This window comes from Mytilus californianus, unplaced genomic scaffold (assembly GCF_021869535.1).
Source record: "Mytilus californianus isolate M0D057914Y unplaced genomic scaffold, xbMytCali1.0.p SCAF_1, whole genome shotgun sequence".
NCBI classification, from domain to species: Eukaryota; Metazoa; Mollusca; class Bivalvia; order Mytilida; family Mytilidae; genus Mytilus; species Mytilus californianus.
The window spans coordinates 90,829,216-90,856,263 of NW_026262581.1; the positions used below are offsets into that span (position 1 = coordinate 90,829,216).

General features: G+C 31.6%; 1 protein-coding gene and 1 long non-coding RNA gene across 2 annotated transcripts in view; both read right to left on the reverse strand.

Moving 5' to 3' along the window:
• Positions 1–845: 845 nt before the first annotated feature.
• The window catches only part of LOC127725864 (voltage-dependent calcium channel subunit alpha-2/delta-2-like), a 40,124-nt gene continuing 13,921 nt past the window's right edge, over positions 846–27,048 (reverse strand). The window contains exons 6-22 of the mRNA XM_052233204.1: positions 25,196–25,360; positions 23,860–23,988; positions 22,628–22,756; positions 22,357–22,478; positions 21,865–21,968; positions 19,014–19,273; positions 18,490–18,634; positions 17,762–17,902; positions 17,101–17,169; positions 16,263–16,591; positions 14,506–14,661; positions 13,170–13,387; positions 5,781–5,982; positions 4,651–4,861; positions 3,585–3,723; positions 3,049–3,208; positions 846–2,373 (exon numbers count right to left, since the gene is read on the reverse strand). Of these exons, the coding sequence (XP_052089164.1) occupies positions 2,166–2,373; positions 3,049–3,208; positions 3,585–3,723; positions 4,651–4,861; positions 5,781–5,982; positions 13,170–13,387; positions 14,506–14,661; positions 16,263–16,591; positions 17,101–17,169; positions 17,762–17,902; positions 18,490–18,634; positions 19,014–19,273; positions 21,865–21,968; positions 22,357–22,478; positions 22,628–22,756; positions 23,860–23,988; positions 25,196–25,360 (2,887 nt within the window). The 3' untranslated portion in view covers positions 846–2,165. The remainder of the gene's footprint in view (positions 2,374–3,048; positions 3,209–3,584; positions 3,724–4,650; positions 4,862–5,780; positions 5,983–13,169; positions 13,388–14,505; positions 14,662–16,262; positions 16,592–17,100; positions 17,170–17,761; positions 17,903–18,489; positions 18,635–19,013; positions 19,274–21,864; positions 21,969–22,356; positions 22,479–22,627; positions 22,757–23,859; positions 23,989–25,195; positions 25,361–27,048) is intronic.
• Positions 10,540–12,588, reverse strand: LOC127725876 (uncharacterized). Its single transcript, XR_007993251.1, has 2 exons — positions 12,098–12,588; positions 10,540–11,527 (listed from the first exon to the last, which is right to left on the reverse strand). It is a non-coding gene; the product is annotated as an uncharacterized LOC127725876 (long non-coding RNA).

A 27,048-nucleotide genomic window follows, 5' to 3' on the forward strand; every position in this document is an offset into this window, starting at 1 on the left:
AATACAAATGTTGAAGTTTACAGGTAAGTTTTCAAAGCAGGTTTTACTATAGAGAGTCATTTGACCAGTTGGAAGTATAAAGCTGATCCATTGACAACATATGCTGGTGAATTCAAGCTTAAAATAAAAAAAAAAAGGATTCACACTATGTCCATAAATAGTGTCAATACCATGGAAAGAGAAATGTTGTTCAGGAATTAAAAATAATCCTATTAAGTGAACTCAAATCTACAATACCAATATTTCATTTGGTATCAGACATAAGCTACAAAATTTCCTTTAAAGTTCTAAACAAGACTATTAGCAAACAAGAAAATTCCAAAGTATATGACATCAGTACAAAATGTTGAATAAGCGATTATCCTATTTGTTTGTCTTTTTGTTGTTGTTATGAGGTTATTCCATTTTTATTTTCTCTGAACATTGAAAACAAGAATACAAATTAACTTAAATTTTTCTAATTTCTATTGAATGAACCAGAAAATAGGTAGCTCACCTTTAAAACATTTAGAGGAAATTACAGCTGTTCCAAAATCAACCGTGGTAGGGGAATAGGGGGCACTCAAATTAATAATTGTGAGTGTTTGTGTTTTCTTTAGAATTTTGTTAGATTTATAAGTAAAATGGAATTATATCCTTTGTTTTTCTATTATAACATTATGGGTGGTCTAAAAAAAAGTGCCTCCTATATGTTTAATTCTGGAACACCCCTTTTGTTATCTTGAAATATCCTATAAACAAATGAAACTAGAAGAAAACTTTTAATTCTTTTATTAACATTCAAACTTAACTATAGTAAACCAAAAAAATAAAACCAAACAAAAATTGTTACAATGTCTACAAAATGGAATGCAAGATCAAAAGATCTAATTATAATCTTCAATGACTAAATGTGGGACTAGAAAAAAAGTTAAGTACTATTTGTTTTTGAAGATAACAAAATTCTTTTTATCAAATTACAAATGATATAAGTAACACTATAAAAATACAAAAATATTATTAACACAGATAAAATAAAACAAAAATAAATAACTATGTAAAACAACAATGTATAAAACACAATACATATATCACATATTGGAAAACAATATATGATAATTTTAAAATATGAAAAAATTAGTAAAAAGTATATCAATAAAATACTACACAACAAACTAGACTGATGCATGCCCTTCACAGCAATATAACACGAAAGAATTCGGTGATTTGTTAGTTTTACATTTGCTATATCTGTAAGATACATATGAATCTCAAAACAGTTCTACAATGTAACTAATTTTTCATATGAATTTAAAATTCAAACCCCAAAATCAGTCAATGTTCCAAAAATCAAAATCTTGACAATATGCATACATGTGGTATATATAAAATGTAAACATTTAGCTTGAATGCTGATGGTATACATCATGGTTCTCAAAGGATTTTAACAAAATATAAAGTTAATTCTTTACTTAAGCTATAAATAATCACAAATGATTTCTGGAATTATATATTCTGGATATGTATTAAACATTACCATGAGGGTGTCAGCCTGGTGATGTATATCTTATTGACACCATGATACTATGGTTAATTAAAATTTATAGATTTCAATAATTTAGAAGGGAGTTTATCAGGAATTTGACCTTATTTTAGGATAAGAATGATAAATGCAGAACATCCAATTACATTTCATGGCATCATGGTGAAAATATAAAGATATAAAAGCTGTAAAATGTTATGAAAAAATTATGTATTACAGCAATTACATTTATGAAGGGAAGCAGTAATTAGAATTATTTGAATGTCTTGTGTAGTCTTCACGAAAAATATATAATGTGAAAAACTTTAGGAATTATTATTGTTAATGATTACCAATTAAAACTTTGATATTTATTTCTAATATTAAACTGATTGTCTTTTATAAAATAACTATAAAATTTGGAGAAAGATTCTGAAATTTTAAATAATACCCTTTTTTTCAGATTAACAGCTAATGTCCTTTTTTTATTGAGAAAAATAATTGTTACAACTATTTATAGCATTCAGTTTATCTTTCACTGTTGAGCAATCACCACGATGAGCTTTCAATTAGTACAACTAAATGCTTAAACTATTTGAACAACTGATCATTTAATTTTTCGATGTGTTGAACAATATCATAAACATATAAAATACTATTGTGCCTAATAAAATACAAGTGTTAAAGACACTGTTAGTACAGAAAACAGTAAATACATTGATATTTGACAGATATTTCCATGTGTATAAGCACATTTCAGGTCAAGGTCACGGAGTACTGGACATTTTTCCTCAGCAGCCAGTGTACTGGTGGAATGGTCCTCATGAGCACAGGTACCATTTATAATTCTGTGAGCACCAGAATTCACAATACTGTAATAAGAAAATGATTTTAGTTTTAAACATTTCATTCGAATGTAACAGTATGATTCAGATTATTTGATACCAGAATATGCTTATCATTTTAAGGCATCAGATTTGATGTCAAGATATTCTAAACCTTCAGGAGCATCTGTTTTCACTACTAGTGTTTTAATATGAGAGATACATTACCCTACACTTTAGTAATTTGTTTTTTCTTGACTGTTCCTGTACGTCTGAGTATTTTGTTGTTGTTCCTTAACCTATCTAGTAAGAAGTTATATACTTTGTTTTGTTCATGTATTGCTCACTGATTTTTTTTTTATTTCCCTTTGTACCAAAGTTGTTTTGGTATTATCTGTGTGTTATTTTTACAATGGCATGAAAATATTCAATTAATTAGCATATAAATTTCTATATTGTTCAAAAACATTTAAGAAAAAAACCTACATAAAACTCATATAAAATAGTAACAGAATTACAAATGAAGTATGTGAGCTACAATATACTCATTTTGCATAAAAATTTCGTTTATTTTATTTTTTTCCAAGAATGTTTTAAAGCTTCCTTGCAAAACACAGAGGATAAAAAACATAACATAAATACATGAAACTAGATGTGTCTGTACAACATCAAATCTTTAATTTTATTCAAATTATTGAAAGAAACAATTTTTATTTCACTTACCTTCTTGTGATTCTACAATTAAAGTTATAAAACAAAGTCTCTCTGTAATTGTTCCAGTCCTCTATGACTAACAGATAAAGATTGGTCCTTGGTAAAGATGTTACATAGTAGAATCCTGACATACATGGTCCAGAAACATTCCCTGTCAACATACCTCGTCCTAAAAATATAAATCATAATAATTAGTTTGACTCCGCAATTTTGCATTTCGGATACTCCGCTTAATTGCATAATTTTGTCTGACTAATAGGCTATGCAAATACCCGGAATCGACTTTATCAGCAAACAGGAAGTAGGCATCTAACAGATCCTAAAAATGCTCACACATTACAACACATCACTGTTGATCTGTTAACAAAATATGGAGTCATTCTGTAAAATAGTTTCTCAGAATAGTGTGACGACAATTTTAGTTTATAAACAAATATAAATCATAATTATTAGTAGAGCTCTTCTAGACATAATAGTCCTGAGATATTCCCTGTCAACATACATTGTATTGTGTCATAGTCAGTTTATGTTAGTAGAAATCTTACCTAGTGCTGTATCATTAGCACTGAAGCTGACAACATCCTGGATACAACCAAACTCACTACTAAACTGAGGAATTGGACCTTTGTTTTTGAAATAATCATCTTTCTCTGCAGGATTCTTTGGTATTCCTTCCAATGTTACCTGAAAATCAATTCATAGTAATTTCATAGTAACAATAAAGCTGTCTGAAACATCAATTACATGCTTCAAGAATTATGCAACATTCAATTTCATATTTTTATAAAAGACAGTACAATCTATATTTCCATCATTATTGACAGTTTACATAAGTCATTACAGACCTTGATTACTTTTAAAAAGTAAAATAACAAAAATACTGAACTCCATGGAAAATTCAAAAAGGAAAGAAAGTCCCTCAACAAATGGCAAAATCAAAAGCTTTAACACATCAAACGAATGGAAAACAACTGTCATATTCCTGACTTGATGCAGGCATTTCCTTGTGTAGAAAATGGTGGATTAAACCAGGTTTTATAGCTAACTAAAAAGATGACTGACCCTTTGATAATCATTCATGATAACAATTTTGAAGCAATCTTGAAAAAGCAATCAATTATAAAACTTTCAGTAGATAATGGCCAAACACCAATAAAACTAAAACATTTTATTACAAGCTAAAGCTAAGCTTATGCCTATCACTTTCTTTAATCTTGTATATATATATATTAAAAAAAAGAAGCCTTTAAGTACATATTTTAGTTAAGGTATTGAAAGGAAAGGGAGAGCTAGTAAAGTATCAAAATAATGTCTTTCATTGATTCTTTGAAAAGAAATCATTTAGAAGATATCACAACATACAAATCAGCTAATTTAGGTGGATCTAAACCCATTATCAAGTAAACAACATTATCAGATAGTTATTATTCAAATTACCTGAACTTGCATTTGATACCTATCAAAGTGCTGATATATATTTCATGTTTGATATAGCTAGCAATTAACTGCCATTATACTTACTGGCAATGTAAGATTTTGTCCAATTAGATAAATAATATGAATTAATTGTTCTTTCAAAATTTAACTTTTTATCAAAATTCTTTATGTTACCTTTGGTTCGACTGGAGTAATTCTACATGTGCCCTGGAATTCTAAAGCTTCCTTTCTGATAAAGAATTTATGTTTGTAAATGAGATCTTTCATAACCTCCCCTTCTTTCTTCCCAAGTTGCACACCTGCATATTTACTCTTGTCTAAGTTACTAGCCGTAATGAAATCAGGATCAACAACCAAGTTTGCTTTACTATCAAACAGGTAACATCTGAAATAGTGAAAAATCAAGATTATTCTGTTGTTCTTTGTTAACTGATTATTTTTAAACTTTACAATCATTATTAAAGGCATCTTGTCTTATCATTAAACTCTATATACAACTTTAAGTACCATGTTCTGTGAGATTATTTTTCACAAATCCTGAAATGTCTCAATAAGGCCTTACAAAATAAATATCAATTAATCAAAACCCTTTGGAAAAAAAACCTTTAAAAAATCCAATGAGTTCAAACAGAAATATAATTTCTAGATTTTTGCTAGATTTTCAAGTTGGAAACATTATTTCCTTGGTTTTCAAGGATGTTAAGGATATACAAAACATGACAAGACTTCCTTTTGACCACCACCCCTCTCAATATATATCTTATTCCATTAACAAAAGGCATTCAAAAGAAAGTCTTTCCTAATTTTCAATAGAAAAATATTTAATATCACCTTTGACATTTTATCAAACCTTAGAAGCTAAGAACCTAATCATTATTTTTTTAAAGGGACTTCCTTTAGTGTTATAATGTAGAATAGCTTTTGACACTTGCATACTTTTAAAAGAATGAATGACAACTTGCATTAACTGCATATGATTAAATATATTTACAGAAATTTAAATACCGGTAAATTAATACTGTGGATTCATTGTGGGATACCATTTTGTGTGAACTGTGTTGGTAAAGGTGAACCACGAATTCAAATGTTCAACGAAGTACAAATTTTCAATAAGCTTCTGTGCAGACTTTTGCTAAACCATGAAATCAAATGTCCACAAAAACACAATTTTTTCTCAATCCACGAAAACTGGTATGCACGAAAATATATTAATACACAGTAATCATGACTAAATTTCCTTAGAGAGTTCAACTTATTCATTTCAAGCATCAAATTAAGGTATTGTAAATTAAGTGGATTTTTACCTTGTTGTACAGCCTGGTTCTTTATCAGGACAGTCATAAATCTGACCACAAGATTTGTTGAAATTACTAGCCTGCATACTCTCCATGATCTTATTATGGAAATCATCATATAAAATATCAAGGCCTGTAACACCTTCTACTCTAACAGTGGCACAACGTCTATGATCAGACAATTTGGTAGCTTTACTCAGATAACACTTTCCTGAAATTTTCAGAAATGACATATTTTTTTCTGGATTGCAAAAAAAATGTAAATTTATAAACTCAAAACCTTAATACTCTACTGAAGGAAAAATAAGGCAACAGTGTTTACAATTTTCAATTACATCATGAATCTACCAACATTTTTTATTTTATTACGATTGTTAAGAATATATTTCCAGGCAATTTCGTAGCTTTTTACTCCATCATTGAAGACCTTCAACTAACTGCCAAAGTGAAGCGCAACAATAAAAGCATTGTTTCTTTGCAATTTTTTCTTAAGACTTTGGTCTTGTGTGTATCCATTCCTTATTCTTCTTTTCCTATCAGTTAACAAAATAATATTCATTGAGACTAAAACATAGCATTGTTCCTGCCATTACAATAGAACTTTTAGCAATATAAATTGAATCATTTTCTTTGCCATCAGGTCTGAATTGGAAATGTTCAAACCCTATATTTTATAATTTATGTAAAAATTATTTCCCTTAAGGTTGGATATCATTGTCCTTGTGCTATGTTTTGTTCAGCTGTAAATCTTCTAATTACACTAGAACTTCTTTTTTTCGTTTAGTTACTGACTTCATACATGAAGTTAGGTAAATTAACAAAGTATAAAGGTCTTGTGTCACATTGAAAAGGTAGAAATGACAGCAGTAAGAGTGATGTATGCTTTAAGTTTAAACCTTACCAACCATTTTTCTGTTTTCTATAGTATGTGACATAATCAGTGGAAAACAGTTTTTTTTTCCCCAAACTGCACTGATTTTAATTCTTTCAGTTGCTCTTACTTGACAGAGTACAGAATGTCTTACCACAGAGTAACAGTCAATCAAAGCACGAAAGCGCTGTAAAGGCAGTTAATTACAGGTTGTGTGTATTTTAAGTCCAGTTATATCATTATCTTGCATAGTACAGTGTACTTATCAGAGGTGGCTTTCAGTATTTAAGATTTAGAGTTCTCTAATGATATTGAACAAGTTATATGAATGTCATATTCTGAGCACTATATGAAGGTGATTGTTCTCACTTGTTTATGAACTAGTGTATTATGTCCAGTTTGTACCTTTTTTATCTATGTTTATAGTCAAATTAGTTATCAAAGGTACCAGGATTATAATTTAATACGCCAGACGTGTGTTTCGTCTACATAAGACTCATCAGTGACGTTCAGATCAAAATAGTAACAAAGCCAAACAAGTACAAAGTTGAAGAGCATTGAGGACCCAAAATTCCAAAAAGTTGTGCCAAATACGGCTAAGGTAATCTATTCCTTGGATAAGAAAATCCTTAGTTTTTTCATTGGCAATCATAACACATCTCCTTATTTATATAATGATCTATATTCAACGACCTCAGGTACAAAAAAAATGTATGTAACTAAACTATGATGGGAAACCTTTGACTTCTTTCTTTATATAAACTTTTGATTTGGTACCATAGAACTATGTACAGTAAATGTACATTGCAACATGTCAACTCTTTCAACTCCAAGCAAAATTATATTTCCAAGCATAAAGTAATTTATGAATGAAATAAAATGCTCCGATGGGGCGCATCTTGATACGACCGCAGAGGTTGAACCCTGAACAGTTGGGGCAAGTATGAACACAACATTCAAGCTTGATTCAGCACTGAATTTGGATTGTAATTAAATATTTGACACAGCATAGGTTTCTGACACAGAATGAAAGTGGTCTAAGATACTTAAAAAAATTTAATTTACCTATTCAAACCATATCATTATTATTTGCTTTTATATATAAATCAGAAATAACCAATTTAAAATGGAAAATTTTAAAGAAAAAAAAGGAAAAAGAATCCCCCCCCAAATTTTTTGAACCCCCTTATGATTCATCACCCCAAAACTCAATCCCAGCCTTCCCTTTGTGGAATGGTACCTTGCAGTACAATTTCAGAGAGATCCATACACTTGAACACATGTTATTGTCTGGAAACTAGAAAAATGCTTGTTTTTTGGCCCCTTTTTGGTCCCAAATTCCTAAACGTTTAGGGCAATTACCCCCAAACTCAAACCCAGCTTTCCCTTTGTGATATGGAACCTTGTAGTACAATTTCATAAAGATCCATACACTTATACACAAGTTATTGCCATGAAACTAGAAAAATGCTTGTTTTTTGCCCCTTTTTGGCCCCTAATTCCTAAAATTTGGAGGCAATTACCCCCAAAATCAATCCCAGCATTCCCTTTGTGATATGGAACCATGTGATACAATGTCAGAGAGATCCATAGACTTACACACAAGTTATTGTCATGAAACTAGAAAAATGCTTGTTTTTTGCCCCTTTTTGGCCGTAATTCCTAAAATTTGGAGGCAATTACCCCCAAAATCAATCCCAGCATTCCCTTTGTGGTATGGTACCTTGCAGTACAATTTCAGAGAGATCCATACACTTGAACACAAGTTATTGTCTGGAAACTAGAAAAATGCTTATTTTTGGCCCCTTATTCCTAAACTTTTTGGGCAATTACCCCCAAACTCAATTCCAGCTTTCCCTTTGTGATATGGAACCTTGTAGTACAATTTTATATAGATCCATACACTTACACACAAGTTATTGCCATGAAACTAGAAAAATGCTTGTTTTTTGCCCCTTTTTGGCCCCTAATTCCTAAAATTTGGAGGCAATTACCCCCAAATTCAATCCCAGCATTCCCTTTGTGATATGGAACCTTGTGATACAATGTCAGAGAGATCCATAGACTTGCACACAAGTTATTGTCATGAAACTAGAAAAATGCTTGTTTTTTGCCCCTTTTTGGCCCCTAATTCCTAAAATTTGGAGGCAATTACCCCCAAAAATCAATCCCAGCATTCCCTTTGTGATATGGAACCTTGTGGTACAATGTCAGAGAGATCCATACACTTACACACAAGTTATGTCTGGAAGTTACAAAAATGCTTATTTTTGGCCCCTTTTTGGCCCCTAATTCCTTAACTGTTGGTACCATAACCCCCAAAATCAATCCCCACTTTCCTTTTGTGGTATTGAACCTTATTTTAAAATTTCATTGAGATCCATTCACTTAAACTAAAGTTAGAGTGCGAAAACTAATGTGTCTTCGGACGACGACAACGACGACGACGCCAACGTCATACCAATATACGACCACAAAAATTTGTTTGCGGTCGTATAAAAAGGAGTTCTTAATTAAGAAATAAACTGATTCGCTGAGCGCAGCTGGATACACCCGCAGAGGTACTACCCTGAACAGCTGGGGCAAAAATGGACACAATATTCAAGCTTGATACAGGTCTGAATTTGGATTGTAATTAAATATTAGACATATTATAGTTTCTGAATAGATGTAGTCAATGAACTTGAAATCGGTTATATGAATTGAATTTATATTCAATTAAAGATTTCTTGCTGTTGTGCAATACACTGTGCTATTGTGCAATACTTAATAAATCTGTTGCCAGACTATAAACAAATAAAGTTCAATTTCTTCTCAATGTCATATTTGAAATTTATGAAAATCAATAGGGAGATTACATCAATAGCTATAAATAATTCACCAAAGTTTCATGTGAACTGCTTAAAGCATTTTTGAGTTGTTGTCCAAAAACTGGAAAATCCCCCCTTTTTTAATGAATAAAACCCCATAACTCAGAAATGTAAAATCTAAAATTTATAAAATTCTAAACATGCTAAAGGGAGCTTACGGATTGATAATTTAGTCTTAGATGCAAGATTTTTTTATCAGTTGTTAGTGGCTTTGAACTAGCTGTCAGTAACTGCGAGTACTCTCAGATTTGTACTTAGTGTCTTTTTGTTGTTTGGATGTACAACTACCTGACCACGTCCACTTGTATTTGTATTTATCCATCTGATGAGTTTAGCCTCTTTCAACTGATTTTTATAGTTCTTTCTTATATTGTACTGTTACACCACTGTCCCAGGTTAGGGGGAGGGTTGGGATCCCGCTAACATGTTTAAGCCCGCCACATTCTGTATGTACATGTATGTGCCTGTCCCAAGTCAGGAGCCTATAAAAGTGTAATTCAGTGGTTGTCGTTTGTTTATGTGTTGCATATTTGCTATATTTGTTCATTTTTTTACATAAAATAGGCCGTTAGTTTTCTTGTTTGAATTGTTTTACATTGTCATTTCTGGGCCTTTTATAGCTGACTGTGCGGTATGGGCTTTGCTCATTGTTGAAGGCCGTACTGTGACCTATAGCTGTTAATTTCTGTGTCATTTGGTCTCTTGTGCATGTGTGGAGAGTTGTCTCATTGGCAATCATACCACATCTTCTTTTTTATATTTACATCAACAGATATAAAAAATTCACCAAAGTCAAGGTGAGACAACAAAACTTAGTTGTAAGATCTCTGAAATTTTTTACAGGGTACGAGTTTTTCTCATTGTTGGAGATTGTACGGTGAAAGTAACACCTGTAACTGCTTAAACCCATTTCTTATGCACTTTAGTTTGATAAACTCACTGAATATCATACCACATCTCCTTATTTTTATATGCATTACAATTTACATGTGCATGTAATTGTAAATATATATATATCAGAACAAAATTCATTGCGTCACTTTTATTTATGCATCCTTTGGCACAATACAAGTTCTTAAATTACACAACATAAAACAACTAAATGTTATTTCAGATGAAAGTTTTGTTTCAGTTCCATTCATAGGATTTATTAGAATTTTGTATGTTTTGCCAAGTCCAATAATTCGCTCTATGTGACATAGAGACATAGTTGACTAAACCACCAGGTGTCGAACATTCAAGAATTTTCAGTGTTTCTGTTTTTATTTGATGAAAAGGTTGCCTGAGCTCTAGGAGCTTTAGGTTTTATCACGGGATATTCTGTGCTGTCAATAATAATCCAAGTCGTAGGAAACTTTAATTTGAAGTTGGATGGTGAAAAATACCTGACTTAACCACTAGATGGCCAAGTGTTAGCCTCACACCACTGTTTAGACATAAAAACAATCCATGTATACACAATATTCTTAACACTAGATTCAATCTAGAATCTAGACAGTTCAAAATTGGTTGTATGATGCCTCAATTTCATCAAAGTCATAAAAAAACTGATTTTCAACTGACACCCTATCAATTTGAAAATATATGTATCTCAAACAATGTGCTGCTGGACCAAGTGTGGTCAAAACAAATAAAAATTTAGTATACAACTCTAAACCGGTATAAAAATGCATGGCTGTGTCACGTGTCTTCATTTCAAAATTCTCTGCTGAAAACATAGGCATTGATGGTGTTTGCGTAATTCCATCTGTGAAGCTCAACATTAGCTCGGCAGTTGGTGGTGGACAGTCATAAATCCTTTCTGCAGTATGAATGACTTCTTCAGGAAAACCAACTTTACAATCAAAACTTTCCTCTAGATTTCTACTACAATATTATTCAAGTTTAGTTCTTTTGTTTTCACAGGAAACTGCCCTGATTATTTTTTTTTGCGGACGATTCAGTCTCTTGCTTGGTCCAGGAAAATAGGCTGGGAATGGCAGTAGACTTAAGTCTCTGTATGGTGGGTTTGCGCCCTGAAAAAGGTTATAAAACATTAGTTTTTTTATAATTAAATGAACTTCCATTAGCAATGTATACTTTGTACTACCTGGCGAAATATTAACTAGATTTATTCATTACAATCTGGATAAAACTATGTTTGCCTGATTCAATGTATGTTATGTAAATCCAAAGGACAAACAATGAGAGACTTATGCAACAAACGTACATTGTTTGTACCTAAATTACTATAATATAGATGAGAGCATGTCATTGTTTTGTTCCTGTTAACATTGTCATTGATATTTTTCAAGAAAGTCTATGAGGCATAGCTTATGCATTCCTGTCATTACTACATTAGCATAATTACTGCTAAAATAATTCTCAGTATGATATACCTCTTGTAAGAAATCATTATAATTGTAGCAATCACCAAAAAATCTCAAACAGAACACATTGAATCGTAATCCAAAAAATTATGACGTCTTGAATTACCCACCCCCTTTTATTCTAAAACGATAATTGCGGTTGTAAACAGACTTTGGTTTATTCGCATGGCGATTACATATATAACTATATATTTCACAAAGAAAATAGAGTTTTACCATGAATAGTTTCCTGCACGTAGTCTTTTTCAGTAAAACGTGCCTTGCAAACAACAGCTGATTGAGATGGACTCCACGATATCATCGTGTTCTCGTCCAATCTGCGTATGGGCCATGGCGTTGATCCAACTTTTCCTTCTTTTTAAGTCATTTGGAAATGCATGTCCTCCTCTTAAATGACATCCAGGTACACAACAACAAGTACTTGGCATCGTTAATTAAAAATATAACTGAAATAGTTGCTCAGTGCAGAAACCGGAAGAAGAGGAACAGGATCCGCTACCACGGCGCCACCTATTCAGGAACGATAATTTGCTACTTTATATAACTGCGAAAATAACGTGAGACGGGTTCACGTGCATAAACAGAAATGCGCTTTAAATTGTATAATATAATTCATGTTCAGTCGACCTTTAATTATTATATCAACGACTGAAATGATTTATAAACATCTAGATTGCAGATAACACTCGAAATTAACCCGAGCTCTTTCCACACGGAATTCAAATAATTCTAGTTTGTCAATCGGTTGACTGCTTATAATGCAAAATACTAATATATCAAAAGTTTTTTAAACTAACAAAACACAATGATCGTTTCTCTATTTCCCAATGTAAATGAAATGAAACAAAAAACATTTTATATCGCAATAAGAAGAGGAGAGAATTCAACATTTCCGGATCTACTTGGAGTCTAATGACCCCCCACGTAGATAAGTTGGATATCGCGGAAGGAAGGATTAACCCGGCAACTAGAAAGGCATTAAAGCACTGCCTTTAAAAATCATATACTCAGGAGTCAAAAGTCAGTAACATGAAAATTGTCTATTGCTGAAGTATCAATGTATTCAAAATACAAAATAGAATGAAATCAGAATTAAACAGTAAAAGGAGTTATCATTAATTGGAAGAAAAGGCCTTTTTAATTTTCACCAAGTTTTTGCTCCAATGCAGCTTCCATATGGCATCTACCACCTAATAATTATACATATAATGCATTTAGTTAATCAATTTTTGGTGTTAGTATAAAAACCATGTTATCATGCTGTGTATATTTCTTTATAACAACCTACTGCTACTACAATCAGTATCCAGATCACATCTACATCCACCAGGTAGTGGTACTCCATTCTGTGATGCATTAGCACATTCATCATTACTTATCATTGGCATCCCTTCAAAAACAGCCTGAGATATAGTGTTGATTTTACCAACTCCTGCAGCATCCATATAGGGTGTAGATATAGATGTTTTCCATGGGGCACTGCTGGTTCTTTTGTACCATGGTCTTCTACAAAAATACATGAATATATGATGCTCAGAAGCATAAATTTCTAAAGATAAAAAATGCATATCTGGTGAAAATTTCATTCAATATAGTATAAGTTACTCTTAAAATGGAGCATAGATGGCCATATAGTATAGGTAGTTAGTTGATACTTATCAGTAGAAAGGACCTTCAGTCTATTGCAACTTAAATTAACTTCAGGACAAACATAGGTCAGTTACACAAATGATCCATCTAGACCACATCAATTTTTGTATGAATAACACTTCTTCATTTGAACTTTTCCTTATGGGAAGGAGGGTATGATTTGCAAAATATCAATTCAAAACCTCATTCTATATGTCAAGATATACAAAGTTAGGAAAATGGCTCAACTAAATCAAAAGTTATCATATCAAATATAACTGATAATCAATATCTTAATGAATAAAACTGAGTGCTTATAGATTCCAACATAACTACTTCCTATCACAACAGCAAAGATTTTTAGTGGTAAGTTTCTCTTTACTAATTTTTCATATAAATTCCTTTCTTTAAGGTTGACATTTTTTTGTACTTAGAATTTAAATGAAAGTTATATTGTTCTCTTGTGTCCCATAAATTAACTTTCAAAAAAGGAATAATTCCATCTGAACTAGAATAAATAAATGAAGGATGTGTCCATGGGACATAGATGCCCCCGCTTGTAAATATACGGCAAATATAGCAATTTTATCCATTTATAAAGGAACATTACTTAAGAATGGTGAAAGTCACGTCACCCAAATTCAAACTTGATCTGTGTTTGGTGGTAATAAGCATTTGTGTATAAGTTTCATAACATTTGGTTGAGGCAAACTAAAGTTAGAGAAGGGAAACTAATTTTGGGATGTACGAACAGACGGAGACATATGGACAAACGAACAAAGTTAAAACTAATTGCCTCCTCTGCCACAGCGAGGTCATAAAAATTATATGAATGGTTAAGAGATATACATAAGGAGAACAGTGATCTCATATTAAACAAGAAAGTAAGCAGAGTTTACAATTTCAGTACTTAAGTATTGCCCTGGACATGAAAAATTTGGTGGATTGTTTCCCATTGGCAATTACACTATATCTCCTTATTTTCATATACATACTGAGTTGGATCATATGCTCTGGTTGACCTATGACCTGGATATGTTCTAAATACTCCGCTTCTTAGACCAATATTTGTCCATTTTACTTGATCAAGGGACTCAAATGCTCTCTTTTTCCACATTTCTTCTATTGGTTGTGTAATCAAAACATCAGCTCTGAAATTAAAAAGTATAAACAAGTTGAACTGAGAGCTATTGCTCACTAATGTTACCAACAAGACAGGTATTTAGTGTCACAGATGATTTATTCATATCTTTTTCGAATTCATTTATTTCACAATCAAAATCATGTTTGTCTTATATACTAGAATTATTCATATATCATATACATTCATATTCATGAGTTCATCTGATTTCATATTTCATTTGACCTGACCTGACATGACCTGCAATGACCTGAAGTTCTATACATGTACTAACATTTATGTGCACAAGTAAGTTTGCATGCTTTCACCCTCGGAAATTTGCAATTTTAAGGGTACTAACATCCACTATTACTCTTGGTTCATTAATCGATGTACAAGGTGGTTAGTTTAAAACTATGGCTGTTATATTTTTTATATGAAATAATTTTAACGTTGGCTTTCACAGATTTTTGTTTCAATATGGATAAAGTATTTGCGGTCTGGTCATGTTATTCATATTGTTATTATATAAATATGTTGTGGAAAAATGTATTTGCAGGTGGTTAAGCAATTTGACCTGTTGTTTATGAGTCTTAAATGTTGTATTTTCAGAAATAAAATTCTGTAAGCTATCCCTAGTGTTGTAGCAGTTGTAAAGCCATTTCAATAAAGAGTGTCCATTTCTAGCAGTGACATTAGTAAACAAGAAATTGATAAGTGATGGATGTGAAAATGCATCACACTGTATACCATGATCACATTAAGCTTGAGACTAATTTCAGGAAGGTCTGATTTGTAATTCCTGAGAAAATTTGAATAGCAATAGATGTGAAAACTAATCACAAGGTATAACATGCTCACATTAATGTTGATACTAAATTGTTGCATGTTCTGATTTGTAAATTCTAAGAAAACTATGGCAAAAATTGTATACTGTGGATTCATTTATTTTCGTGGGTACCAATTTTCGTGGATTAAGGAAAACTTACATGTTCGTGGATATTTACTTCGTGGTTTTGCCATATTGTGTATACACGCCTATAGGAAATTTGTAATTCGTTGAATATTCAATTTCGTGGTTCATCTGTACCCACGAAATCCATGAAAATTGGTATCCAACGAATAATAATGAATCCACAGTACATTGTCATTATGTGTAAGACGATATCAGTACATGTATTACAGTACACAGGAAGTTGATAAGTGATAAATCTGAAAGTGCATCAAATGTAGAATGTGCACATAAACCTGAAAAAAAATTTCAGTAAGCTCTTATTTTGAGTTCTATAAGAAAATGCAACAGAATTTCATACATAGCCATTATGTCTTAGATTATATAAATATTCAGTAAACAATAAGTTGAGTAATGAATCTAAAAACACATGTTAAACAAGGTATAGCATGTTCATTTGAAGCTTAATAACAAATCTCAGGAAGCTCGCATTTCTAGTTCTTGAGAAAAGTGTAACATAAGAAATTTCAAGGTCACAAAAACGATATATCATCTTCATCAAAGAAGGGGTATAATAAATTAACTATTGTAAATGTAAACAATTCTTTTTTTATTTATTCAGAAGTCTGCCTTATGAAAATTATAAATGCTACCTACAACAAAGATTTTATAACAATTACCTAATCCCTTTATGAAATTTCTGTCCAGCTTCACATCCTCGATCTGTTTCAAAACTGTTAATCCATCTATGTGCTGTTAAAGTCTTTTTAGCCAGATTATCATCATATATATATTGTGTTGGATCACAATGACTTTTGGGAGGAAGAAAAATGGTAGAATGTTTGTAGGTAATTGTTAGTCCTGGGTACCGTTGTTCATTTTCCCGGATATCTAGATTTTTTACTGCATCAGGCAACTCTTTCATCAAGTTTTTATATTCCTGAAGAAGGTTATAATAGCTCTTTGGATATTTGGATCTGTCTTCGGGCTCCTGAGATCTCCTGACAAACTAAAATATAAAAAACGTTTTACTTGTTTTTAACAAGAAATTATTGTGTTTGATCTTTTGATCTTTTTTTCGAGTTTTAATAGATGCAACAGCCAATATATTTCTGTATAAAATCATTATTATATAGTGCTTGTTCAGTTCAATTGGTATTGTATAGTGCTTATTCAGTTCAACTGCATCTTTTTTTTTTCAATATTTAGATATGAGAAAGAAAGCCATTTTCAATTATTTTTGAAAGTCAACAGGAACCAGTTTGATAGCCCTTCTTATTCTTTAGCTGGAACATATTTCATTTTCTTTAAAGAAAACTTTTATAAAGATTTTAAATGTTATGAGCAAAAGAGAAGTTAAAAATCCAGGACGGTGATTAAATATATTTGGTGCAAGCAGACAAACATACATGGCTGAAAGGAACAACATATAGAGTTCTAAACGAAACTTAGTATATGCCTCACTCAGCAAGATGTATGATACATGTACTAACATTTAGTAAGTAAAGGAATGCTTACCATGTCAGTGTCAGCTAAACTGTAGGCAAAGGAATATTCTGATTCATTCAGTGCAGCATAGTAGTAAGTCTTAAACATACAAAACATTTATTACTTTTTTGTTAGTTACTGTAAATTTACTCTACATTCAATTACAAAATAACTACTTAATACTTGACAAACCATAACTACAGGGTCAAAGAAGTCTGTGTAGCTTAACTTACATCTACATATACTGTTTCCTATATTAATAATGTAATACATGTCATGTACTATGCTTTATAATGGAAAGTCACCTCTTACACTGAATATAGTTTTAGAGAAAGATACACCTAGCCTGGTTTAAATTGTTCTATTTGATTTAGGGCAAAAGATCTTTTGGTAGACTTACTGTATGCAAAGCTATGTCATTGGTGTAAATTTTAAAGTCAACTACATGTACTTAAGAAATATTCTTGAGTAAACTAGTCTAAATAGGCCAAATCAATGTTTGAAGCAGACTTTTGTTGTTTTTTTTAATTTGATATGCAATTTATACAGTAACATGACATTTACAGGAATTTTCAGAATTTTCTGAGAAATTTCTTTTTTTGATTGCTGCCATATATGATAACAATTGGGATGATCAACTCTAAAATATACCGCAGATAACTTATCATTTCTCCCAAGTTTGGCAGCTTACCCTTTTTCTTCCGTCCTTTGCTTTTTCTATTTCTACCATTCCTTCTCTTCCAATCATCATGTTCTTAAGGACTTCGGAAAATTTACCTTTACTGTCCATCTCCAACTGGGAAACTGGTATAAATATAGGGTCCTCTAGAAGCTTAAAATTAAAACCATAAATGTAAATTCATTATAAGATTTACACCATTCAATTAAAACGATATTAAAATCATCACATTGGGAATACTATGCAAAAGATTTTCAAGTTACATGTATGTACTATCATTTGACCTTGATCATAAATGGTTTGTTGTGAATTTAAAGAAGATCTTTAAAGTGGTTATTTTGGAAATATCTTAGAAGATATAAACAAGACTATAAGACATAATTCTAAGTCTGGGTCACATACCTGTGTTTCAGTTGAAGATTGTATGGAATCTGTTTTCAAGCATATAGTCAGTTTTATTATAAAATGTAAGTACAATCAGATATTAAAAAAAAATAATCTGTAAGACAGTGGTGATCACCTTTATATATTAAAACTATTTTATGAAGGTGCTTCAGCTAATCTTTATCTTAATGTAAGTTTGGGTTTATATTGTCATTGGAAAAATTTCAGCTGCAAGTATGGGCTTAAGTTATCATTGAAGAAATTTCATTAATTTAAAAAAAAACATTCAGTTAACATGTCATCTTCAAAGTTTAAAATTTTTCTTGGTTTCAGATTTTTTCATTTAAAAAACTTACATTTGTACTTGGCTTCAGTTTTGGATGATAAATTGTCTCCCCTTGATCATTTATTAAGAAGGAAATAACATTTCCCCACTGATGTTTCTTCAGAAAGTTCTCAATCTCATCCAGTGTAGCATCTACTCCAACTACTCCTATTGTCCTAATTATAACAATTAATTATTAAACTACACAAAGCATTATCTAAAAAGTAATTATCTAATAACATAATGTGCTATGACAATATATCCATGTGGATTTGGTAATGTCTCAGTGGTCTCTTGATAGCATGCTAGCATTGAAAATATTTTTGTAATAATAAATTGGTATTTTTTGCTTCTGTCTATTCAAGCTATGATTTATAGATGTTAAAAATATTCAACAACAATTTCTTCTATATTCATCAATGAAATCTATTTTGAGAGAAAGACAAACCATTCAGCAATTAAAAAGAGGTCTTTCTAGAACGTTGGTATTTTCAAACAGGTCAAAATTACAGCATGGTACTTTCAATAACAAAGATGTAATTACGCTCAACTTACTTGCTATCTGAGTCTAGATTGCTTATGACTGGGACAGCATATGTCACCATCAAACCAAGGCCCCAGGCATCTAAATAAGGTGATGTCCACAAAGGTTCTGTGCTTCTGGCATTAGATGACAAGAAATCAAAATAATTATTCATCTGTGAGATTAAATTTTCACCAGTGGTTAGTTTGGTAAAGCTGCCTCTATGCCCACAAGCCAACTTGCCTGGAAACTCTTCAGCATCATCTTTAATTAAATAACTAAATAATCTTGCCTGAAAATGTGTAATAATCATGTCAATAATATCTACATTTAAGGTAGCACTACAGTCAGACTTTTCTGACTCCAACCAACAGTCTTCAAAGATTAATTTCTCAAAAACCACTCAATGGATTTTTTAAATCTTTAACTCATTTTAAAGCTGAAATGTTAATCTTTCTTAATCTATAGATAAAGCTATTTTTGGTATACCGGTAACCGATTAAAAAATATATCTCATGAACTGCCAAAAAAGTGCTCTCCAAACTTGGATGAAATTAGCACATTCAGGTCAAATGGTAGTAAAATCTGTTTTCATCCCTTTAATTGACCATACACAAGCTACAAAACTGTGTCTCAGATTTTTGATATATGCCTCCAATTAGAAGATATATTGATTTAACTGCTGGGTGCCAAACCTCATTTCACCTTTCATTTTTGGAGACCTATAAATTCATTCAGAAACAAATTATCCAAAAACTGGGACACCGTTTTGTAGAAAATACCCCCTTTAATCACATACATCAAAGCCAAACCAAAGGGGGCCCCCATAAATATTCTATTTTCATTTTTTGATGACAATTCCCATGAAAAATTGTTTTGAAAAATCATCTTCAAACTGAATATCCTCCTTTGAACCCCTAAAAATGCAACATAAATATAAACATTCCTCTGGGAACACCCCAGGAGTGTTTTGACACCATTATTTTATCAATAGAACCACACAGTTTGTGTCTTTTGTACACTTAAACTGTAAATTTTGCATGATTTGTGCACTGTCCATCCCTTAAATAAACTAATTTAGCATTTGGCGGGAGTTTGACGTCACAGATTTGACCAACATCTGTAATTTAGTAATTAAATATGGTCAAAGCTCCTCCCCTGTCCAGAGAGTATAAGATAAGAGAATATTAAGAGTGATCAGTTGCATATTATCAATATTTAACATAATTCTCACTATGAAATAATAATTATAACTCATACTGTAAAAGCAGAAATTTTCGTGGAGGATTTAATTTCGTTTATTTCGTGGAAAGAATATATCCACGAAATTAAAACCCCCACGAAAATTTAATCTACATATAATATCACTTCCATTTACTGGAAACCACAAAATTAAATCCCCATGAAATCTTATAAAGAGACAAAACCACGAAATTTTAACCCCACGAAAATTAATGTTTCTACAGTATTTAAAAAGAAATATATGGTACTGTGAAATTAACTAGAAACTTAAAACTATGCAATAAAAGATTTGTTCATACTACCTACTGTCCTCTACAAAATAGAACAGATACTTCTTATAGTACAAGTTAAAAAATACTATTATCTAGATGATTTGTCTAGAATAAGGATAGTTGCTGGTGTCAGATTCAGATTCAAATTCTTTTGCTTTAGTAAGAACATTTGTCAGGGCTTTCAAATTTATTTTGAAGCTACTCTTACACATTTATATCTATCTATATGTGTCTTCACTTCAGATTTTATTCCCTCTACATTTTTCTCTCTTTTAAATTTTCTTTGTTTACCTCCATTATTACATAAATTAAGTTTGATTGCAACATAATAAGATAAGACCACATTATTTTTCTTGTGGTCAGAGATAAACAGCTGGACACTTGGTATCAACTGAAGATTGAAAGATTAGCTCCTCCCATATACTCTTATATGTAAAGTATTTACCATGTGCTTTTATTTACATAATTTAATTATTAATTTACTCCCTGTTGTGACATCAAAATGACTCTGGGATTTTTACAAAATGTTCAGATGGATAAATACTTTAAAATAATGGGATAAAAAAAAATTCACTAAAAAATCATCATTAGACTGTATAGTGCTACCTTAAGCAAAAACATAAAAGATCAGAAACTGTCAATATTTTCAATTTCAGGGAATCAGCTTGTTGAACTCTACCTATACAGCTTACTGTTAGACCTTAACACTTTATGTAGACCTGGCTCTCGGTCATAAAACTTTACTCAGTACTCTGAGTACCAAATGTGTGCTCGAAACACCAAATTCAGTATTTTGATTGGTTGATTTCTAATTCTTAGTATAATAATCGTGCTTGAAATTTTTGTGACTTACCATATTTTTTCTTTAAAAGCTAATAGTAAATTTTAAGTTGCATTTAATATGAGAGGCAAAAGATAGATAAGGGACATTCAAACTCATAAGTCGAAAATGAACTGACAATGTAATGGCAAAAAAAGAAAAGGACCAAAAACCATATCAACAGTGTACAAAACACAGAATAGAAAACTAAAGAATGAGAAACATGAACCCCACCAAATACCGGGGGTGATCTCAGGTGCTCCCTAAGGGTAAGCAGATCCTGCTCCACATGTGGCATCTGTCGTGTTGCTCATGTCAATACAAATCGGGTGATAAATCTAATTCGGTAGGTCACATTCTAGGAAAAGAGGACAGAGTTGTGGTTATGACAATTGGAACATATCCGTCGTCATCTGTGAATCAGATATTCCATAACAATAAACCAACTTGTGGTGGCATCCATAAAATGTTTGAAGGGATGATTTCAACTTAATCACTTGGAACTTTTGGGTTTAATAGCTTCCTTGTGAGCAGCAACTCTCTAATTACCTGTGGGTTGAGGTACTTCTGTTTTTCTTCAGCTACATCCCATACTAGTGTCCAGTTATATTTACATACAGGTCCAGGTACAAATCCACTTCTTGTATAGTAACCTGTAAGTAGTAGAGGCTTTATACTTAGAATCATTTTCTTTTTAGCAGATAAAATAAGTGGACTTCTGCGAGATGTATGAAGGATCATTCAAATAACTACCATTTCACAAAAATTTCTTAACATTCATGATCATAGAATGTAATTATTAGAGCAGATTACTTTATAATACACAATTAAGCAGATGACTTAGTTCTTTTTGCCATTGTTATGAATAATATTTTCAACAAAATCTGTTGAGATAAATTGAAAATACTGCAAAATCTTTCTAACATTGATTAGATTTTTGGAAAAAGGATTTTTGATCAAGTCTTCTAACCATGTTTTAAAAAGAAAATTGTGTTAATTCTTTTTTTTTTTATTTAGCAAAATACTTTGACAATAACTTACCAGGTCCACATCTAACACTTTCAGCATCTGTATCTTTACCATCAGTGACAAATACAATAATAGACTGACATCCTGTCCTGGGACTTCGAGTAAGTAGGTCATACCCAATAGTAAATCCCTTTCTAAAATTAAAATTTACTGGTACATGTCAAAATTAACTCAATCTATGACAATTACAATGATAAATCTACACAAAGGTAATAAAAGTAGAAAGTAAAAAATAAATTCATATTGAAGTAAGCAGAAATATATAAAGAAAGCTACTACATACTCAAGTTCACTTGTGCCACCTGCTTTAAGCTTCTGAATCTTTTCTATGATATCCTTACGATGAGCATTAGTAGCAGGCACCAACTTTTCTTCACGGCAGCTGAGAACATCTGTAGAATAGGCATGCCACCTGTAATGAAAAAAGAAAAGATTCATTTATTTTATTTTTGGTTCAAGTTGTTTGTTAAGTAAACACAATTCTTTTAGTTGAAGATGTAATTGCATTCAACTGTTTGAACCAAGATAGAAAAACACTGACCCCCCAAAAAAATACCCAAACACTGACACATCTATCTACATGTGAGTTCTCCCCAAAAGAAATACCCAAACACTGGCACATCTATTTACATGGAAAAGCCTCATCTATATAACAAATTACTCGCCTTAACATCCCAATACATACATCATTGCCATAGTCAAGTTTTGTCAATGTTTTAATCACAATTTACACATACACTTACTTGCCAACATCATCCCAGTATGATTCTCTGGCACATATAACACTGACATAGTCCTGTTTTGTCAGTGTTTTAATCACAATCTACACATACACTTACTTGCCAACATCATCCCAGTATGATTCTCTGGCACATATAACACTGACATAGTCCTGTTTTGTCAGTGTTTTAATCACAATCTACACATACACTTACTTGCCAACATCATCCCAGTATGATTCTCTGGCACATATAACACTGACATAGTCCTGTTTTGTCAGTGTTTTAATCACAATCTACACATACACTTACTTGCCAACATCATCCCAGTATGATTCTCTGGCACATATAACACTGACATAGTCCTGTTTTGTCAATGTTTTAATCACAATCTACATAATACACTTACTTGCCAACATCATCCCAGTATGATTCTCTGGCACATATAACACTGACATAGTCCTGTTTTGTCAATGTTTTAATCACAATCTACATAATACACTTACTTGCCAACATCATCCCAGTATGATTCTCTGGCACATATAACACTGACATAGTCCTGTTTTGTCAATGTTTTAATCACAATCTACATAATACACTTACTTGCCAACATCATCCCAGTATGAGTCTCTGGCACATATAACACTGACATAGTCCTGTTTTGTCAATGTTTTAATCACAATCTACACATACACTTACTTGCCAACATCATCCCAGTATGAGTCTCTCGCACATATAACACTGACATAGTCCTGTTTTGTCAATGTTTTAATTACAATCTACATAATACACTTACTTGCCAACATCATCCCAGTATGAGTCTCTCGCACATATAACACTGACATAGTCCTGTTTTGTCAATGTGTTAATCACTGTTTTGGCTACACCTTTAGCTATACTGAATTTTTCACCATCCATTGACAGACTGAAAGAAAAAATAATTTAAACATTACATATGCAAAGTTATCATGGTTTATGAATTTGGTGATGTCTTAGGGTTAGATGAAGAGTCAATTACCAATCCGCTATTGTGTGATGCCTTATCACTTGTGTTGTACCACAATTATTTACAGTAACATTTTTTAGCATTCATTTCATTCGTTTTTCCCAGCGTATATTTTCCGTGAAAGTGGGTCATACTTATGTTCACTTTTGCACACTTGCTTGTTATGTGGAATGATCTTTCATAGTTACAACATAATTACCTTATTCAGACGTTATTAATGCATCCTATTTAATCCATATTTATCCTTTTATAAAGTTAGAACTATCCCAAATCCTACTTGTCAACTAGAAGGTCACGTTGGTTTACTTTCACATTTGTGTATTTTTAGCGTGTATTGAGTGATGTCGTCTAACAAACGTTTTTAGAAAGTTTAGTCAGTTTCAAATTAGTAACCAGACAGAACAGCTGATTTTGACAGTTAACAGTATTTTATTATTCAGGTATTTTTGCACACAATGCAAATTATTTCACATATATTGTAATTTATTTATAATAATTAACAACTATTATTAATGATATCAGCTTTTAATAAAGCTGTTTTTATTTATCTAAACAAATCTTGTTTCTAGTTTTCCAAAGTTTGGACTTTCAAAACAGTTTAATACTGTGACTTTTATAATTAATATTTGCATAATATCTGTCAACCATTTATAATAATGGTTGGCGTATCAACTTGATATAACGTATCAACATATTTCATATAGGAGACACACAATGGGTGTCACATGTGGAGCAGGATCTACTTACCCTTCTGGAGCACCTGAGATCACCCCAGGTTTTGGTGGAGTTTGTGTTGCTCAGTCTTTAATTTTCTATGTTGTGTTTTGTGTATTGTTGTTTGTGTTTTGGTCTTTTTCTTTTTTAGCCATGGCATTGTCAGTTTATTTTCGAATTATGAGTTTGAATGTCCCTTTGGTATCTTTCGCCTCTCTTTTTTATCAGTTTTTGCACAGATTACTAGTTGAGAAATGCAATGTATAATCCTTTATTTGCTTCAAATGGGAGACTTTAACATTTGACATTTTAGTTAATCAAATCCTTTTGATTTTACAGACTAAAAAATTCCAAGATATTCTCTTTCTTCCCTATATTTCTATATGATTGACATACTCTGTAATATTCTTACCTACAATCTAAGATAATGACAACATCTTTTGGTCCACTTGTAGCAGCAATATACCAAGGTCTAACTCTAGGATCATAATCATTGTAAAATCCAGCAAAATTTGTAGACCATTCTCTTCCTGGATAAATTCTTACAATGCCTGCTGTTGATCCAAAGTACTGCCATCTTTTAATATAAATATTTTATAAATTATAGAAGGTTATCATCATGAAATATTTTCCTATACTTACATAGGTTACAATCTCAACTCTGATATCTCTTTATTATGCAGAAAAAAACACAAGAGAACAGCTGCCAAATTGGCAGTATATTGTGTTTTCTCACTAAGGGATTACATCAGTTAATCATAATTTCAAGCAGACACTAGTCCACTCATCATACTTAAATAATTTAATAACTATATTTTTTGCCAGAAAATTAAGTTAAAATAGCTCTGCTTCAACTCGTAAGCATGAAAAATGTAAATTCATTGTGTTTGCTTCTCATGCTTACAACATTAATCCTAATATTTTTTAGCCGCTCTAGTTTGTTCCTTATATTTTTTTTAATGCATTTAAAGAATTTACAACTCTATATTTCTCAATATTCTTCAAAGACTTTAATCTAAAATTCAAGCCTGGTAACAAATTTTGGTATTCTTGTTATTTCTTAAATATTTTTCATACTTCTTTTTATTCGTAATTTTTTCCAAATACATTTTGTAAGAAAAAGTTAGAGACATCTTTTTTTCCCAAATAAAGTTCTTTTTTTTCAAGAGCTTGTATCTATAAATGTGGAAAGTGTCCACATGTGGATACAGATGATGCCACCACTTGCATATCATATAGTTATAAAGGGACATAACTAAAGAACGGTAAAAGTGACGCTACCCAAATTTGAACTTGATCTGAGTTTTGTGGTAATAAGCATTGTGTGTAAGTCTCATAACACTTGGTTGAGGCTAACTTAAGTAGAGAACAGAAACTAAAAATTCAGCAATTTTTCTATTTGTAAACTCACATAACTCTAGAACGGTTGTGCATAAGTTTTATAACATTTGGTTGAGACAAACTAAAGTTAGAGAACGGAAATTAAAAATTCAGCAATTTTTATGTTTATAAAGGGACATAACTCAAGAATGGTAAAAGTGTCGCCACCAAATTTCGTACTTAATCTGTATTATGTAGTAATAAGCATTGTGTATAAGTTTCATAACATTTGGTTGAGGCAAACTAAAGTTAGATAACGGAAACAAAAAATTTGTACTTGATCTTAGTTTTGTGGTAATGAATATTGTGTATAGGTTTCATAATGTTTGGTTGGAGCAAACTTAAGTTACAGAATGGAAACTAAAAACTTTGCAATCTTTCGATTTATACAGGGGCATAACTCAATAATGGTTAAAGTGACACTACCCAAATTCAACTTGATCTGTATTTTATCAGTGGAAGTCAAAATTAAACATTGCATTGTATAAAGCATTGATTGTAGTTGATTCAACTATAATCATGGACAAAGAAAGATAACTCCAATTTTAATAAAATGCTCCGCTGGGCGCAGCTTGATACACCGCAGAGGTCGAACCCTGAACAGTTGGGGCAAGTATGGACACAACATTCAAGCTTGATACAGCACTGAATTTGGATTGTGATTAAATATTTGACACAGCATAGGTTTCTGACACAGAATGAATGTGGTCTAAGAACTTAAAACCTTTTAATTTACCTATTCAAACCATATCATTATTATTTGCTTTTATATATAAATCAGAAATAACCAATTTAAAATGGAAAATTTTAAAGAAAAAAAAACAAAAAAAAGGAAAAAAAAATCCCTCCCCCAAATTTTTTGAACCCCCTTATGATTCATCACCC